This window comes from Prionailurus viverrinus, chromosome A1, assembly GCF_022837055.1.
Source record: "Prionailurus viverrinus isolate Anna chromosome A1, UM_Priviv_1.0, whole genome shotgun sequence".
NCBI classification, from domain to species: domain Eukaryota; kingdom Metazoa; phylum Chordata; class Mammalia; order Carnivora; family Felidae; genus Prionailurus; species Prionailurus viverrinus.
Genome location: NC_062561.1, coordinates 19,687,747 through 19,706,283, shown reverse-complemented (window position 1 = coordinate 19,706,283; position 18,537 = coordinate 19,687,747). Strand labels below are relative to the sequence as shown.

The following is an 18,537-nucleotide window of genomic DNA, read 5'->3' as shown; positions in this document are numbered from 1 at the left end:
TATCAAGTGGATGTAGCAAGTGGAAAAAAGCAGGCTGCAGAATAATATGAATAATTTGATATAATTTATGCTTGAATATACATAGACAGGTTCTGAAAGGATACTAAAAAATTAGCACCGGCTACCTTTTGGAGGTTCGGGCCACCTTTTGGAGGTGTTGGGGTACGGTGTGAAATCCTTCACATTTTACTTTATACCCTCTGACACTACTTGAATTTTTAGCCATAAGCATCTATCACATTTTAGGAAAATAAAAGGGCTTTATACTATTGATTTTTCTCCTGCCTCCAGCTGTGGACAAACAGCTCTGTCCTAGGTCAGGTTCTCTGGAGGCAGAGCCTGGGGGTGGAGCTTCATGGAAAGGGACGTGTTGAGGGAGTGGTCTTGGGAAAACGAAATTGCAAGGTAGGAAAGAGGAAGAAGATGGGAAAGAATGTGGCTTCTGATGAAGCCTGGCCTGAATCCGCGGAAAGCTCTGGACTGTGAATGACACCACAGAGCCTGACCTGCCCTGAACCAAGGGAGCTGGGCTTTTACTCTCTCTTCCCCGACTCAGTCCTTAGCTATGAGTAACTGCATATGTTGGGGGGTGGGGACGGGGGTAAGTCTGGGTGCGTCCTGGCAAGCTGGCTGTACTAACCCAGAGTGGGTTTCCGGGAAAGGCTGCAGATGTGAGCCATCAGCCACAGCACCTGCTGCAACTGGGGTGCCCCCGTGGGGCTGGCACAGGGAGTCCCAGCGGGATCTGGGCCACACCTGCTTCCGCCAGTGAACTGGGAACTGAACAGACACTGGCTTCTTTATAAACAAACTTATAAGCTGTAAATCAATTTGTGAATGCCTTTTTTTGGGGGGGGGGCGGCTATGAAAAAGTACAGGCTACAGGACATTTTAAAGCTGAAATATTCAAATGAAGAAATAAAGAGTAAAAAAAAAAATGGTTTGGAAGAATCCAGTGAGACTGCAAGATTTTTGCAATTGTGGGGAAAATCATCAGACAATTGGAAGGGCTTGGAGCTGCTGACCAGGGCCAGAGCTGTCCAGGAAGTGAGTGTTCTAACCTGGGTGTTGATGGTGGGGAGCAGCTTTTTTTTTTTTTTAATATTTATTTTTGAGAGAGAGACAGAGACAGAGACAGAGTGTGAGCAGGGGAGGGGCAGAGAGAGAGGGAGACATAGACTCCAAAGCAGGTTCTAGGCTCTGAGCTGTCAGCACAGAGCCCGACGCGGGGCTCGAACTCACGAACTGCAAGATCATGACCCGAGCTGGAGTCAGATGTTTAACGGACTGAGCCACCAAGGCGCCACCCTCCCCCGCCCCCTTTTTTTTTCTTCACGGACAATGTATATCTCATGATGGATTGATCTGCCTTCTGCTTTGGTTGTTGAGAAAATTCAAATCTAGATTTGAATCCAGGACTAAGTAATCTGGGGAAGATAGGCAAATAAAGGCAGAGATGGATCTTGGAGGGTGATTGGAAGGCCCCAAATTTCATCAGCTTCCTTGACATATTTAGCCTCCCAGAGGCCTAACCATGAGTTCCCCTGCTCTTACCAGATATGCCTCCCATGAGGCAGGAAAGGCTCCCACCTGCTCGTTCCCCCGGACGACTGGCTGCACCCCACCCGCTCCTCAGCGTAACGAGTTTCACCTCCCTGCCAGCTCCAGATGTTATTCAAACAAGCCCATCGCATTCTCCTGCCAGAACCAGAGCTTACCCCCCACCCCACCTTATTTCTACAGAGCATGACCCCTGAGATTCCTGGTTGCTCAGTCTGTTTCTCTGTGCAGCCTCCATGCGGCCCTGCACAGCATGCTGCATCCTCCCTGCCGGGCTGTGAATGTATGTGACCAGTGAAGCACCATCATTCTCATCTGTCCAGCAAGCAACTGTTGTGTGCTCAGCCATCTCCCAGCATTTAGGGCAAGGGACCCCTCTCTCACCAATGGGGTGAATAGGAGGCAGTCAGAACAGAGAGACATTCTCAGTCACGAGATTTCGGTGCCCTTATTAGAACTTGCCATATTTGCAAACCCTTACTACCTCACCTGGGGTGGGACCAGCATAAAGTGTGAGTTGTCTTTTCTTTGCCTTTGAAACTTTACCTCCATACAATGCGGTAAGAAAGTTTAAAAGCTAACTGATCTAACAAAGAGAGTGTTCTAGAGAAAACAACAGAAGATGCATTTGAGAAACACCCACCTGCTATTTCACTTCTGTGGGCGATACCAAGAGGCTGTCTCCTAAGATGCCAAGATAAGTTGGCAGCTATAGTACCAGGCTGACCTAAAAAGTGAACTATTGAAATTCGACCTCTGTAAACGAGAGATTTGCTTTCTTCTTAGTTCCATACTCATGAAAAGGGAAATTGCCACCAGAATCAATAAGGATTTTTAGGAGTTCATTGTTCTAGAATCCACCATGAACTCGTTTGTCCACCTGAGGATTATGAATTTTATGGAGCAAAATTTGCCTTGAACAGGCCTCTGATGGTCATTGGCTCCTGTGTATGGTCTGTACCCATGGTCATCGCACTGGAGGAAAGAACAAGAGAAGCGTCCCAAGGCCTGGAGGATGACCTCCCCCAGGGTATTCAGGGAAGGCACTGAGGAACAATTGTTCCAAGTTTATGTCATCAACAATGAAAAACGCCCACAAGGAAATGAAGCACAAGATTCATTTATACAAAAGTGCAAGTTTTTGACCGCTTTGCCTCTTCTCGTGCTAAGACAGAGAAGCATCAGAGTGCCCTCATGCTCGCAACTACGATGGAACAGTTCTGGGTCAGTCTGTGACTCCTGCGTGGCCTGAGTGCACAGGTGTGGTCCCCTGACCCACAGAATCAGAATTTCTGGGGGCCATGCTTCTGCATTTTAAACAAACCCTTGGGTGGTTCTGATGGTTCACTGAGGTCTGTGAGCCACGGGTGTGGTTGGCTCCCGTGAAATGGTCCCATTTTTTTTTTTTTTTAGCACTCTCAAGTTCAGATGTTACCATGTTAATTTCCCCAGAAAACCATTCCTGCAAAGAAGGGATGGCTGACTTCTGGGTCACTCTTGGCGAGGTGCTTTCATTGTGCCGCTGTTTGCAGTCCGCTTAGCATCAGTGCAGGGTGCACCCCGAGGCTCTGGGTAATAACTCTGAACTTCGCATGCTCATCTTCCACCAAAAAGCCCAGATGAGGGAAATGATCCTAACCGGGAATCACATAAAGGACATGCAGCTGATCACTTCCTAGACCCTCTGAAAGTTCTCTCTGGGTTAAGCCAGACCTTGAGAGAACTGTAGTCATGGACAATTTGCCTTGGCCCAGAACCTTTCTGAAAGGTGCCTCGTCATAACCACTTCACCATCTGTTGAAGGAGGCCCTAATAAATTATCATTCAAAGGCTGCTAGTGTCTTTGTATAGTATGCTGAAGATGTCACCCACTGAATCACGCTGTGTTCCCGCTACCAATGGACGCATGTAATATGGTCTTTCAGACTTAATCCATGTTTCTCCTGAGGGGGCGTATTTTTTGACTCCACAGAAAATGGGCAGTTTGTAGCTGATTTTCCTTTCCTCTTTGGTGGCAAGGAAACTCAAAGCCAAAAATGTAGTCCAGGTTTTAGTAATTATCAAGGGCCTACGTCCAATACTCTCCCTTTGCAAAGGGGGGTAGGGCACATATGAAAACCGTCACATTTCTTCACCACTCCCTCTAGGGTGAGACTCTAGTGTGTTGGTGTAGGGGGAAAAAGACGTTGAAAACTGCTTTCTAACCATCTTAGTTTTTCCTGTAGTTCTATTTTTTTAATGTTTATTTTTGAGAGAGAGAGAGAGAGAGCAAGCGGGGGCTGGGGGGAGGGGCAGAGAGAGAAGGGGACAGAGAATCTGAAGCGGGCTCTGTGCTGACAGCAGAGAGCCTGATGCAGGGCTCAAACTCATGAACTGTGAAATTATGACCCAAGCTGAAGTTGGAAGCTTAACCGGCTGAGCCATCCAGGAGCCCCTCCTATCGTTTGATTTTTGACTATATATTTTTTCTTTAATTTTATTGTCTCAAATAACACCATTTAAAAATTTTTTTCATGTTTATTTATTTTTGAGAGAGATGAGATAGAGTGCAAGTGGGGGAGGGGCGAGAGAAAGAGGGAGACACAGAATCCGAAACAGGCTCCAGGCTCTAAGCTGTCAGCACAGAGCCCGATGTGGGGCTTGAACTCACAAACTGTGAGATCATAACCTGAGCTGAAGTCAGATGTTTAACCGACTGAGCCACTCAGGCGCCCCTCAAATACAGCATTTAAAGACCCTCCAAATTCATTGTGAAACAAGATATAAATATAGGGAATGGAATGAAAGGAGGAAATAAATTCTTCTACCAAGCTATTTCTGGGAACGGGGATAAGTTGCCACTTTCTCAAGCATATTTGGTAAGTCATCGTGTATACCAACACAGCTATTTCTGTGACACTCCGGGGATAGTCATGCCTATCAGAAACTAGGAATCGCCAGCATCTGGGACCTGGCTACAGGGGTACCCAATGCACTAGCCTATATCTGCAGTCTAACAGCAAGTTTATGATTTTTAAAAAGATTTTTTTTTTTGCAAGCTCTTTCCACCTTTGCCCAGGCCCCAGCAACAACATCTCAGAAGCATGTGTGTGGCAGGACTGTGGGTGCACGGGCTTAGGTCCTCAGTGCCCGCAGATGAAGAGGAGTCAGTGACAAGGAGCCCTTGTCGTGGCCTGTCCATGGCCAGACTCCTCCTGTGAGTCACTCACAAGGGCACAATGCATCACTACGAGGTGAGGACCGTGCTGAGATGTGAGTGGGAGAACCTCCATTTGCCAGGCCCCCAGAACCCCAGGGTCACCCCCAGTGGGACTGTATGGGTCCCCTCACACCTCCTTGTTGAGTCTCAGATCCTCAGGGTCATTCCCAACACAACGCATAGCCGTGATGGGAGCTGGCGGGAGAGAACAAATCTGTTTGCCATCCTAGGCTCTGGCGTGCCTGAGCCGGCGGTGTGGTCCCTGTGCACTTGGGGAGCCTGCCTCTGCAGAGGGCTGCCAGGCCATTCTCCTCCACGAGTACAGAGTCTGGCTTCGCCTGTGTAGGCTTGGTTTACTTTTTTGGACACTCTTTTCAAGCCCTGCTCAGGAGTTTGTGTCAGAGATGCTAAGTGAAGTGATGGTTGACGTGTGGCCTGGATTGAGCTTACAAATGGGCTCTGCTGGCTTTGTTCATTTGTGTCCAAACAGTAGCTAAGCGACTGGGAGTGACTGGTGAGTCATCACCTAAGGCAGGCAGGGTGGAACGGGGTGCCCATGGAACACCTTGCCTGCTCTAGTGTCGGAGCCCCCGGCATGGAGAAGGTGATGTGGGGCACAATGAGAGTGACTTCGGGCATCCCAGATGATGGCAGGAACTTCGAGTCGTACGCCCTCTAATCTTGCAAGTCTTGGGCGAAGATGAAAACAGCAAAGTCCCAGAGGGGTAGGGGCAAAGTTAAGGGCTTTCTGCCCTTGGCCCAGCAGAGGGCGCTTCCAGCACCTTCTTCCGACCTGGGAGGAACCTGGACCAAATGTAACAGCAGGTGACAGATGCCCAAACTTACCGTGAACTCCTAGGTCCTTTTCTCTGGAAGCAGGGAGAGGAGGCCACATGGATGGCCACTTTGGGGTTGGTCTTCTTACAAAGCACCCTCCCCACCCCCTGCCTCAAAACCAAGCAGTAGCTAGGCACCAGGTAACATACAGAGGCTGTGCACGTGCTGTGACAGAAGCACAACTACGAAGGGGCCACTGTCCCCCTGGGCGGGCACTGCCCCTAGAAACACACACGACAGAGTCTTCACCCAAGATTCTAAAGCATCGGTGCTCCCCCGCTGACGGCACCGCATGGCCTGGTACCCCAGCTCTCAGGAACTTCATCCCTAACGACAGCAGCGGGAGGGATGTTAGTGTTTGCTCTTCGGTATCATCCTGAACTTCCAGATAAATGGATTTGCAAAAGCCTGCCCAGCCCTAACATGACATCAAGTAGATTTGCTACTGTAGAGTATTTAAACTCAGAGACCCAAAAAAAAAAAAAAAAAAAAAAAAAAAACCAACCAACCAAACAAACAAAAAAACAAAAAAACCCCAAAACACCCGCATTAACGACACCACGTGCAACCTGGCCAAAACCTACACGAAACTGGTTTGTGCCAGGAGCACATTACAGAGATGTACACAGATGGCCAGGGAAAGAAGCAGACTCAGGCCAAGCAAAGAATTTGCAGTAGGACTACCCCAAGGCACACAGGGAGGGCACGCTACCCTCCGTGACGCCAGGCTCACGGGCCAGACCGGAGCCCCAGGGGCACTGACTTCCTTGACTTTGGCAGCCTTTATAGCTGCCCTTGGGATGCCCTTACCGGTCCAATCAAACCCGTCTGATTTGGGGCTGGGAAAGAGAGCTCTTTCCCAAAAGACACCCGGAGTCATTAAACAGAGCACCTTTCTCCTGTTCATAACAAAGCCACCCAAGTGAAGCTAAGATAGGTCTTGTTGGGAAGATATCCCTTTCTACAATTTCAGGTTGCCCGCGGCTGGATGACAACACAGCAGTAGCAACAGTAACAGCAGTAAAACTTGCTCTTGTGACGACGGTCATTGGAACTGCCTGTAGCTGGAAAGAGCCTCCCAGTCTTTGCCTCCCTCGCCTCATCCCCTCACATAAAAAGATGCCTCTGCAAACTCATGAGTACAAAAGTCCCACTCTGGAAAGAACCACAGGGCTTCCCCCAGGCCCAGGGAGGCAAGCGCTCCTTTAGTCTGCCTAGAATAAACACGCAGTGCATTTTGGTGGTTTCTTCACTGCCTGGAGGGACGTCTTCTTGCTCTACAGTGTGCCCTCCTCTTGCAATTGTGCATGAGTGTGCAGAGTGTGCGTGGGTGCGTGTTTGCATATACGTGCGCGTGTGTGCATGTGAGTGTGTGGAGTTGCCCATGCGCGAATATGTGCCTGTGTGTGCCGGAGGGGGTGATTCTCAGTCTCCATCGACAACGAATCTCCACCTGGACCACACATAGACACGCCCACTGCACAGGATGAGCAGGACCAGCATGGTGTGGCTGAGCACGAGGACTCCCTACGGCACAGGGGTACAGGGTTTTGTCACAGTAATCTTGAGGCTGCTGGAAAGGGGGAATAAAATCAGGCAGGTAAACGGAGAGGGCCCCGTAATTCCCCGAAAGGAACCAGAGGAAAAGGAAGAGGCTGAGGCTGAGGTGGATATAATACTTGCACACAGTCTGCCTCCAGGGATATGCATCATCGTCCTGGTTGGTCGTCAATCACCACGGCCTTGGCCGCAAGCCGCCTCATCCTGGTAGAGTCATGCAGCAGGAGAGACACCTGGGTTGTGGTCGGCAGGGCGGCGGGGGGTGGGGGTGGGGGGGTGGGGGGTGGGGGTCGGGGGGGATGGGGGGGTCAGAGGGCAAGGCAGCAAAGCAGGTGGAGGAGAGGGAATAGAAGCCAGGAGAGAAACAGAGAGAGAGGGAGATTTAATGCGCAAAGTGCCCACACTAGAGTTGGAAATGCCGCCAAGGAGTGAAATTTAATTTTGAAGAATCAGAACTGGCAAGAATGAAGGCATCAATCCTTAGTCAGCATCCTTGGTGGCATTTTCTATTTTGATGTGTGAGCTGCTTTGGACAAGGGATTAGTTGACTGGAATATATGTCCGCACCCAGAGTGTCGCTGCTGCTCTGGTTTGTTTCATCATCCTTGAGGTCATCCCTGGCCTTCCTGCCTCCAGTGACCTGCTCCCCGTCCTCCCATGACTGCAAACCTGCATATGGTCATCATCTGAAAGTGTCCTCCTCCCTCCCCCTACTGAATGTCTGTTATGGAAGCAACTTGGTCTGTCGCATCTTGTCAACGGCAGCCTGAGCTAAGACAGATACTAAGTGCTTTTATTTTTAGGCAGGTTGTCTTATTTAAAACAACCCTATGGAAGCGTACATTACTTTCCTCACTTTAGAAACAAAGGAGCTGAGGACCAGGACGTTTAAGAATTTCGGCCAAGGTCATGTGTACAAAAAGTGGAAGATCCAGGCACCAGGTCTGTCTTCAGCCAAAGCTGGCTTCCTTTCCACCAAGCTATTCTGTCTCTCGGCCTCTTTCAGTAGCTTCCCTCTTTGGTGACCCTCACAAATATGGCCCAGGCCCTGACCTCACCCACCTATAGGCTGATGGCGCCCTGGCCTGCGGCTCCCTTCTGGAACTTTCCTCCAGACCTCGGACACGTGTGAGGCTCCCCCGAGTGCCCCCAGGCCCTCGGCTCAGTATGTTGAAGACATAACTTGTTACCTTCCATATGCCTCTCATTTGGGTGACACTGTCCAAGCTAGAAACCCGGGAGCCTCCCTGCTCCTCATCTGCTGTAACCAATCAATAGCTACCATGCTGGTTGTACCTCTAGTGATTCTTTCCCCACGAGAAAGAAGAGACAGGGTCCAGCTGTGTTTGGTTCACCTGCCCTCTTGCTCACGACTTTGCACAGTCACAACACGTGGCTCGTGCCTCAGGGGTGCCTTTGCCCTGCCCTGTGGTCCTCCTGTCTTCTCACCCCCGGCAAGTCACTGTGCTATGCAGTTATGCCTGGAAGCCAGGCGTACAGACTTTCCTTCGACTGTCCCCGCACCCTTCCACCACACGACTTTATAACACGAGTACCTGGTCCTGATTAGAGGGCTGCACAACAGGCCCCCTGCCTCATAAAGGGCGGACCCCAGCAGACTTTCCTGCTACCTCCAGGCCACATCACAGGCCTGGTAGGTTCTGGATGCCGTGGGGGCCTTTCCTCCCGATTTTTTGTCCCTCGTATTCCAAAACTCCTTTCTGATACAAGTACCTGCCTCGAAGGGGTATCGTGAGGACTAGGTTCAAAATGGGGCAAAGCCCTTAGCACCTCACCTGGCACATAGTAAGCACTCACTGGGTGGTAGAAATGATCACTGAGCAGTGGGATATTGGGGATGAGGTGGGGCATTAGGGAGGTTAATGGCCACTAAATCAGTGTTTCTGAAACTTTCTTTTTAACACGGTCCTCAGTAACAAATACCTTTTACATCACAACCTAGTAATTGGGGGACCGTGTGTCCTTGTTGGCTCAGAGTCCTGGTTTACGGGGTTTTCCTGGCATGATTATTAAAGTCCCTGTGTACTCTCAAAAATGTCCCGATTTGGATTAAATTATATGGCCCATATGCCCAAACACACGTGTATGTGTTTATCACACCATGCTTACTGGGCACTCTAGTATTTTTTATTCTATTTTTTTTTAATGTTTATTTACAGAGGGAGAGCGTGCGAGCACAGGTGGGGGAGGGGCACAGAGAGGGAGCGAGAGAATCCCAAGCAGGCTTTGCGCTGTCAGCGCAGAGTCCGACGTGGGGCTCAGTCCCACAAACCGTGAGACCGTGACCTAAGCCGAAGTTAAGAGTCAGATGCTGAACCAACTGAGCCACCCAGGAGTCCCTCTATTCCATTTTGTTTAATGGTCACAACCTTACTAAATTCACTTCATGATCTTCCAGTGGGTCATGACTCAGTTCTTTTTGGTGATCCTGGGAAATGTCCACTCACCGATGCTCTGCTTTCTCGTCAACAAGATGCAATACCGTGGTGCTATTGCTGCATTTTAGAAAGGATGCTGGGCACTGTGGCGCAGTGTTCCGAGTGGGTTAAAGACAGAGCATTGGTATCACCGGCAAACTTCTCCATCTAGGGATTCTATAAATCTGTTTGCTGTTGCTCTCTAACAGTTACGGACTCACTGTGTATTACCTCACTACGATGAGCACAAAAATTTAATTTGGCTGCAAACAGTTCTAGATTGCCAGGAAAAAAAAAAATCAGTGCTGTTTATCAGGGCCCTAGTTTGTTCATTAAAATAAATTACCTTTGGGTTCTGGGCCGGATTTCATAAAGGAAAAGTTTGCCGTTGTTAAGAGGAACAGACCCCATGGACGGTTAACATCTCCACAGGAAAGTTTCACTTCACGGCCTGATGATGAGGTAGCCAAGTGAGGGAGGGCTGAGCAGAGGTGATTACTGCTGAAAACGTTGCCCTTGTTTTGAACATCTCTATGGCGCTCGGTTCATTAGGGCTTTTCCCCTCATACCACGGGGCCACAGGGGATAAGAAGCCCCACTGAGCAGAGAGCCTCTGGGTTTACTTGGAGCCAAACAGAGTCCCAGCTGATCCCGTGGGGATGTTGTCACGGGGGGGGGGGGGGGGGGAATGCGTGTTATTGCACATTCCAGAACACCGCCCCTGCCCTGCTGTTAGGAGTTGAGGGCATTTCATGGTGACATAACCTCAGACACAAAAGGTTCAGACCTGCTTCCCATGACTTGAGCTGGTGGCTGCTGATTACATAGAACAGCAAGACACTCCTTTGATGTCCTAACCAATATCCTGACTGATGCCACTGGCCAGCATCTTCAGAAGGCCCCAAGCACCACAAAGACGCTGGCAAAGAAATCAGACAGTGCGTCCAAATGAAATTTTATATATGGCACTCCTGATGGTTTTCTTCTGTGTTTCATCTCTATGCAACCATTTTGGAAAAACGGATGCTTGTGTTTTCTAGCTTTTGATACAGGAAGCTTTGAGAGCGGCTTGGACGGTTGGGAAGGGTCACTGGTGAATGGATGTGGACCTAAGATACCTTAGACCTGAGGTGCTTTGGACAGGTGGGACATTTCTGTGGGCCAGGGATTTTGACACCTGTAGACTCTCCAGGACCCTTGATGTTTTTTTCTTCTGTCACTTTTCCTGTTAAAACAGATGTCAGTACAACCCAGGAGCAGATAGGCTCCCTACACTGACATGAACTTGAGAGTCACAGAGAAGCCCCTCCTCCCCTGAAACATCAGAGTTTAACGTCTGATTGATGACTGCAGCTAGTGGTTTCTGTGCCGGTCGGTTGAGCGCTAGGAGAGACACAGAAATAAGAGCTGCTAAAACCAAATACATTTCAACCAGATGCAAACTCCACTGCCCTCCACAGGAACCTTTCTAAAAAGAAGCAGAGAGAGGCCAAGATAACGCCGGCTCAATTCACAGGTAGGATTAATTGGCAGTCAGCCACTCCTCTGCTTCAACTGTTGTCAGACCCAAGCCACAAATTAGCACATTGCTCTCAGGGCGGCAGGAGGGAGGCTACCGCAAAGATGCCCAGCTCTGGGCGAATGCTCCTCATCAGGAAAAACCCATGTCTCTGCAAGCAGACTTCAGGATCCACCTTGCCCCACTGCTTCCATAACCCTGTGCTTAGGGAGGGGAGTTGTTCTGGCTCCTCCGTGAGTAGCAGACAATTAAAGGATGTGTGTCACGTGCCTGTAAGTTAAATTTCTGCAAAACTAAACAGTGGATAAATAGACTTCACCTTTAAGGCTCCAATGATCCCACCCGCTAGCAAATAGAGAGGGATGAGGGTCTGTATGGGGCAGTCCTCCAAAAACTTCATCCCTACAGAGGGGAGAGAATGAAAAAGGATGAAGAGAAGTGCATTCAAAAGCATAAAGCCAGCTGGGAAGATGCAGTAGACTTCTGCAGAGGCCCAAATGCTCCTCATGGAAACTGTAACCCAATCCCCTGCTTGTGGAGCATGCCCAGTCTCACTGGCCACCTGATCTTCAGGATGCTCAGGGGACTAAGTGGCTGTCCCCCAGACGTCAGGTAGAGCAGGGACCAGATATCACTTTGTCTGGGTATGAACCGACTGTACCCTTTCTTAGTGGCAATTTTAATTCCCATAGCAATGCCTTCTCTACTTTTCTCCAGCCTCTGTCTTCTAGGCCTATTATTAACTAGTGGTGGTATGGTATATTATTAAAATATACGAAAGGGGGTGCCTGAGTGGCTCAATCGGTTAAGCGTCCGACTTCGTCTCAGGTCATGATCTCGCAGTTTGTGGGTTTGAGCCCCACATCGGGCTCTGTGCTGACAGCTCAGAGCCTGGAGCCTGCTTCAGATTCTGTGTCTCCCTCTCTCTCTGCCCCTCCCCTGCTCACACTCTGTCTCTCTCTCTCTCTAAAAAATAAACATTTTTAAATTTTTTGAAAAAAACCCTAATATATGTATACATACATATATATGTATATATACACACACACACACACACACACACACACACACACACATATATATATATATATATATATATATATACACACATACACACACACACACACACACACACAGATATATGTATATATAAGAAATGCCCATTGCCCTCAGTGACCAATCTGGCTCAAATGACCAGGCTTTGGATGTGTCCTAGCACACATCTTGGCTGTGCACAGACATTGCTCAGTGAATGTCCCTCACACTTCCCAGCCCCCTGGTGGGTAGCCAATGCTGTGTGACTACTTCTAACCGATGGGCTGTGGGACAGTATGGGGCCAAAGCATTTAAAAACTGGCACGTGGCCCTTTGTTTTGTTCTCCTGCTTTGACCACCTGGAATCCATGGGTTGAGATAGTCAGTGAGCAAGAATGAAGTCATTTGGAGTGTGAAGTCATCACATTACCCTGGGGGAGTCTTCTGGAACCCTGGAGAGGCTCCTGACTTACAACGGAACGTTCATGAGCAAGAAATAAACCTTCATAGTGTTGAGCCGCTTCATAGTGTTGAGATTCCGGGGTTAATTTGTTACCACAACATAGTAAAGTTACCCTGACCAATACGTTTGTCAATAGAGCCCAAGAAACGGGATGCTCACTGTAAAATCAAAGTCTTCTGTTAAAATGACATTTAAAGTTTTAGCTTCGATTTGATTTTTATTTCCCATGAATGCATTAGAGGCATGGGTACTTAGAGGAAATAAGCCATTTCCCCATGATGATACCATATTCCACTGAAATTAACAAAAATTCCTGGGTATACAGAGACCCACAAATTCAGGACCCCAGAGCAAAATCAAATACGCACATTGCTGCAATTGTCAACCTGTGGAGGCTTGCCTTCCTAGATAGCTCTGATGTTCAGCTGAATCCACTACTAGATGAAATACTTTCCAAGTCTCGATACAACCTTTTCACACAAGGACCTTTAAATGCTTGGGGCCAAAGTTGTTGGATATGAACTGCCTTTCAATTCAAACCCAGCTGCGAGATGAACATTGAGTAATGACTTCTATATCTGTTCATTCCTAATGAATAAAAACAGCTGCTGCTCACAGGAGGGTCACACAGTGCACAGATGGCTTAAAAGGATCCTAATAAATTTAATAAAAGCGTCTTTCCCCTTGTGTTCTTCACGTATTGCTTAGTACCTACCTACTTTACCTCTAGATGTTCTTTCTGTCTGACGAGCAGTATCACAATGATTCTCTTTAGGCTTTTTGGAGGGGCCCATATTATGGGGTTTTAATGATTATTTTTTATATGTTTTATTGTGATAATATAAAGTATTTTGCCATTGTAACCATTTAAAAAAATCTTTTAATGTTTATTTATTTTTGAGAAAGAGAGACAGAGGGCGAGCTGGGGAGGGACAGAAAGAGGGGGAGAAACAGAATCTAAAGCAGGCTCCAGACTCCCAAGCTGTCAGCGCAGAGCCAGACACGGGGCTTGAACTCACAGACCATGAGATCATGACCTGAGCTGAAGTCAGTGCTTAACTGACTGAGCCACCCAGGCACCCCTACCATTGTAACCATTCTTAAACATTACAATTCAGTGGCACTAATTACGTTTGCAATCTTGTGCATCCATCACCACTCCCTAGTTCCAAAACTTTTTCAACACCCCAAACAGAAACTCATAACCACGGAGCAGTGATTCCCCAATACTTTCTTCCGGCAGCGAATGTAGTGATTTTAGCATAATGTCTCTGGGAACTGGCCTTATAGGTTCTTGCTTCATTTAAACAGCCTTGTTAGTGAATGAACTATTCCAGTTAAGCTCATTTTCCAGATAACTAAACCACAGGCTCCAAAAGCTTTTTTTTTTTTTTTTAACTCAATAAAAATCTTTTAGTTGATAGATTTTTCACAGGACTTGTTTTTTTTTTAAGGATACTCCTGGATTCCTAAGCAGGGGATACCTAACATCTTAGAAAGTCTTCTTGATAGAGCAGAGCCATATAATAAATGTTAATTTTGAACTACACTGTAATAATGACAGCTTTAGGGCCTACTGAATTGGTTGAATCATCTACTCTTCCACCAAACGGCCCCAGACTTCTCAGCTATTTTATTTTTTATTTTTGAGAGGGCACAAGTGAGTGAGAGGCAGAGAGAGAGGGAGAGAGAGACGATCCCCTGAGGGGTGGAGAGAAACAGAGAAGAGGTAGAGAACCCCCACGGAGGACAGAGAGAGAGAAAGAGGACAGAGACAGAAGCAGAGCTCACCCAAAATGGGGTTCAAGCTCTCCTGATGCAGGGCTCGAGCTCACAAATCATGAGATCATGACTGGAGCCGAAGACTGAGCCACCCAGGCACCTAACTTCTCGGCTATTTTAGTTCTGTACAAACTTTAGAGTTTTATTTCTTTTATTTCCCAACAAGCTGTCAACTTTCACTTGTCACAAATTTAAGAGTACTATTTTGGGGTGCCTGAGTGGCTCAGTCAGTTAAGCAACTGACTTTGGCTTAGGTCATGATCTTGAGGTTCATGAGTTTGAGCCCTGCATCGGTCTCTGTGCTGACAGCTCAGAGCCTGGAGCCTGCTTCCGATTCTGTGACTCCCTCTCTCTCTTCCCCTCCCCTGCTTGCTCTCTCTCTCTCTCTCTCTCAAAAATGAATAAACATTAAAAAAATTTTTAAGAGTACTATTTTGTATTAGTTTTTTTTTGTTTTTTAGTATTGCTGCTTTTTTTTGCTGAGTGAACTGCACATAAAATGAACCATTGCATTTATTTATTTATTTATAAATTATATTTTATTTTGAGAAAGAGAGAATGTGCATGAGAGTGAGGGAGGGGCAGAGAGAAGAGAGAGAATTCCAAGCAGGCTCTGCACTGTCAGCACAGAGCCCTACTTGGGGCTCGATCTCACGAACCGAGAGATCATGACTTGAGCCAAAACCAGGTCGAATGCTTGGCGCCCCTAAAATTAACCATTTTCAAGTGAAGTATTCAGTGGCATTGAATGTATTCACAAAGTTGTATAACTGCCACCTCTATCTAGTTCCAAAATATTGTCATCACCCCAAAGGGAAACCTCATTCCCATTAAGCAATTAGGGTACTGGGGTTTTACTCAACAACACCTATGCCCTTTTCATTTCTACTCCAATATGCTGTGAACTTGGAAACTAGAACACCAGGCTTTCTAGGTCTCTATTGAAATAGGACTGGCTAGGTTCTGTGTACACAGCTCAGGGCCTCCATTAGCAACATTCCGGAGCATGAGTTTAATTCCACTGACACATGACAATCATTTTTAGCTACGTAAGGAGCTCCCCACTCCCTCAACACTTCACGCTTTGACATAATTGAGGTCATTTAATACATATGACTTATGGAAGTATTTATCCGTATGTTCAGCAAGAGAAATGTACAGAGCACCTACATGTTACCATAGCATTTTCATACTGCTCATGACAGGCTTCCACATGGGAACACAGGAGGTGGAGAGCGGCCCTGGGAAACCCTCTCACCCAGTGGCCCCCAACCTGGTCCACAGGCACCAGAATCACCTGGTGACAGATTTTTTAAAAGCAGGTATGGATCCCCACCCTGGACACATTGCATCAATATCTCCCAGGGTGGGGCCCAGGACTCTTTTTTTAAAAAACGTTCGTTCACCGAATAGGGGCGCCTGGGTGACTTGGTTTGTTAAGCGTCCGACTCTTGGTTTCCACTCTGGTCACGATCCCACGGTTTTGTGAGGTTGAGTGCTACCAGTGCAGAGCCTGCTTGGGAGTCTCTGTCTCTGTCTCCGTCTCTCTCTGCCCCTCCCCAATTTGTGCACATGCTCTTTCCCTCAAAATAAATAAACATTTTTTAAAAACAAAATGTTCACCAAATAATTCTACTACAGCTACTATGCTATTTGAATCACCCGTCTGGCCGGCTCTTTCTATCCCACATTTTACATTTAAAGATGAAGGTCATTGTCCCACGGCCGCATGTGGCTGATCAGTGGCGCCCGGCAGCTCAGCAGCCAGCTTACCCGTGAAGGCCACGGAGAGCGGCAGCATCAGGACGGCAAAGAGCACAAAAGCAAAGCAGGGGGCAAGGAGGAGGAGCGGGCGCTGGGTTGGAAACACACACAGACCCTTTCCTTGCCTTCGCGCTGCGATTTCCTTATGCATCTGCGAGGCCCAACCTTCTGGCAAGTCGGCAGATGGCAGGAGGTCACTCAACGAGAAGGGGGGAGGTGCAAGCCAGGACTTGCCTCTCTGAGAGAGCTGAATGTCTCTGATGCTCGTGCTGCTGACTCTAAGACCCACATTTCTTGCACCACCTCTCTAAAGTCTGACAGCTTCTAGGAAAGGAGTTTATAAACTGCTGCTCTGCCAGTGCCAGGAAGCCAGAAGCCACCGGCATGCGCTGAGCCAGGCAGGATCAGCCCTGTGCTTCCTGGGAGCCCAGACCTGCTGCAGATGGTTCTTCCCTTCCCTGCCTCAGATTCGCTGACAGCCTGATTTATCACTTCCAGAATTTGCTTCACGAAGTCTTTTTCCCTTTCCATTCATTTGGCCCCATGTCCCACAGAATATGATACGAGATGGTCTCCTAAAACTTCTCACTGACACACAGTGGAAGAGAGCTCTTAACTGCTTGGGGCTTTGCTTCCTGTTTGTACCACCGTTTCGCCCTCCTGGCATTGGGAAGGGACGGAGACACAGCCTGGGTCCAGTCCTGGCTCCGTCACTCATTCGTCATGTGGCTTCAGGAAAATTAGATGGCCTTCTGGGGTCTCACATTCCTCTTCTGTAAAATGCATTAGCAGATGCACACCCCAGCTCAGTTTACGGCCACTATTATGATCAGGCAATTCTTTCCCCTTGTTACTTCTTGGTTTCCCCATCTGTTGAATGGCTTGCACATACAGGTTTTGTTTAGACATCTTTTTTGTTAATTATGAATTTGAATGCCTTTTGGGTAGGCCTACACCCCAGTCCCTGCTTTTAAAGTTTAGACAGCATTACACATCCCGCTAGATTCCAAGGCCAGCCCGAGAGCAGAGACAGAATCTCTGAGTGGATATCATGGTAGCCTTCTTAGCATTCTCTCCTTCCTCTCTAGGCAATCACCCCAATTTTTCTTTTGGTCTCTGCACCTGTCCACATCCCCATTCTCCTATGCAGTTCATGTGCTCTGGCACAAGCTGACTCCACCATGGACTTTGGAGAAGGGCATGAAGTTTAGCCCTAAATTAATCAGCAGAGTAGTTCTCATTGGGTATGTTATTATCTGGTGGATAAGCTCATGATTCATTTTAAGCCCAGCATACTCAAGGGGAGAAAAAAAAAAAAGAAAAAAAAGCCTTCTCACTCTTCAGACAGAACTTCGAAAAATACGATTTCTCTCCCTCCCTCACCACTGGTGTGCAAGCGCCGAGCTCTAAGGGCTGTTGGCCGCCATCTTGCCACCATGAAGGGGAGGCAGCCCATGGAGAACGACACGTGGAGGGCAAAAAGGAGAGGCAAGAAGAAACTAGGTCTTCAAAGGCATTTGTCACCCACTGAATCACACACCCATGAAGCTAACCTATTTCTGGACTTTCCCTTGATACGAACCAATAGATCCTCTGTATTATTTAAGCCAGTTTGAGTTGGATTTTCTCTTACTTACACTGAACCCTCTGTAATTAGTTTCATCTACAAGGCCCATTCCAGTTTCGGATTGTCAAAGACCACAGGTTGATTTGTGAATCCCAGTCGTCTCAGGAGGAGAAAATTGCTGAGACTCACCCCACCAAACCAGAACTCCATTACTACACGCCCCGGAAGAGCAGGGTCCTGCCCGTCCCCTTCCTGCCAATCAATCTTGACCTTCACCTCCAGGAAATGTGGAGGATGACAGGCATGCGGAGTGATCTGCCCGGATGTTCACTCCTGCCTTCAAACTGCCCCTCCCTGAATGAGTGTAACACTGCCCACCAGAGCTGGCTTTTCACGGATGTGCAGCCCGTGCAGTGACACGGTGCCCTGTGCTTGGGGGGAAATTGCATTTGGCTTAACGCTCTCCTGCTGCTGTCTTGAATTTCTTAATGAATTTATCTTTGAACTTGTATTTTGCAAGCGTAGTCTAATGGGACAGTCGAGCCTGCGTGTGAGAAGATACGTGCCACGTGCGTCTGCCACTCTTGCTGCCGCGTTCTTGAATTTTGCTGGGTCCACGAGGTGTCAGCAAGACTCCAAATGAATACAAGGTAAGCATATTACAAGGAAGCAGGGGCACTGACCACCCTGAGGGCCACATTTCCCATTTGAACCAGGACTTGCCTCAAAGGCAGTCAGAGGCCGTGGTGTTCTAAGAAACACAAATGGCCAAGGAATCCTGTCACTTCCTTTCTTCCCCAGGTGGCCTCCCTC

General features: G+C 48.0%; 2 protein-coding genes across 2 annotated transcripts in view; both read right to left on the bottom strand.

The window, feature by feature from the left end:
• Nucleotides 1-18,537, bottom strand: part of DHRS12 (dehydrogenase/reductase 12) — a 106,251-nt gene that overhangs the window by 40,721 nt on the left and 46,993 nt on the right. The gene's annotated exons all lie outside the window — the stretch shown is intronic.
• TMEM272 (transmembrane protein 272) lies at nt 7,022-11,513 on the bottom strand. Its single transcript, XM_053447885.1, is given in 4 exon segments — nt 7,022-7,123; nt 7,125-7,319; nt 7,321-7,389; nt 11,433-11,513. Coding segments are annotated over 4 exon segments (447 nt in total).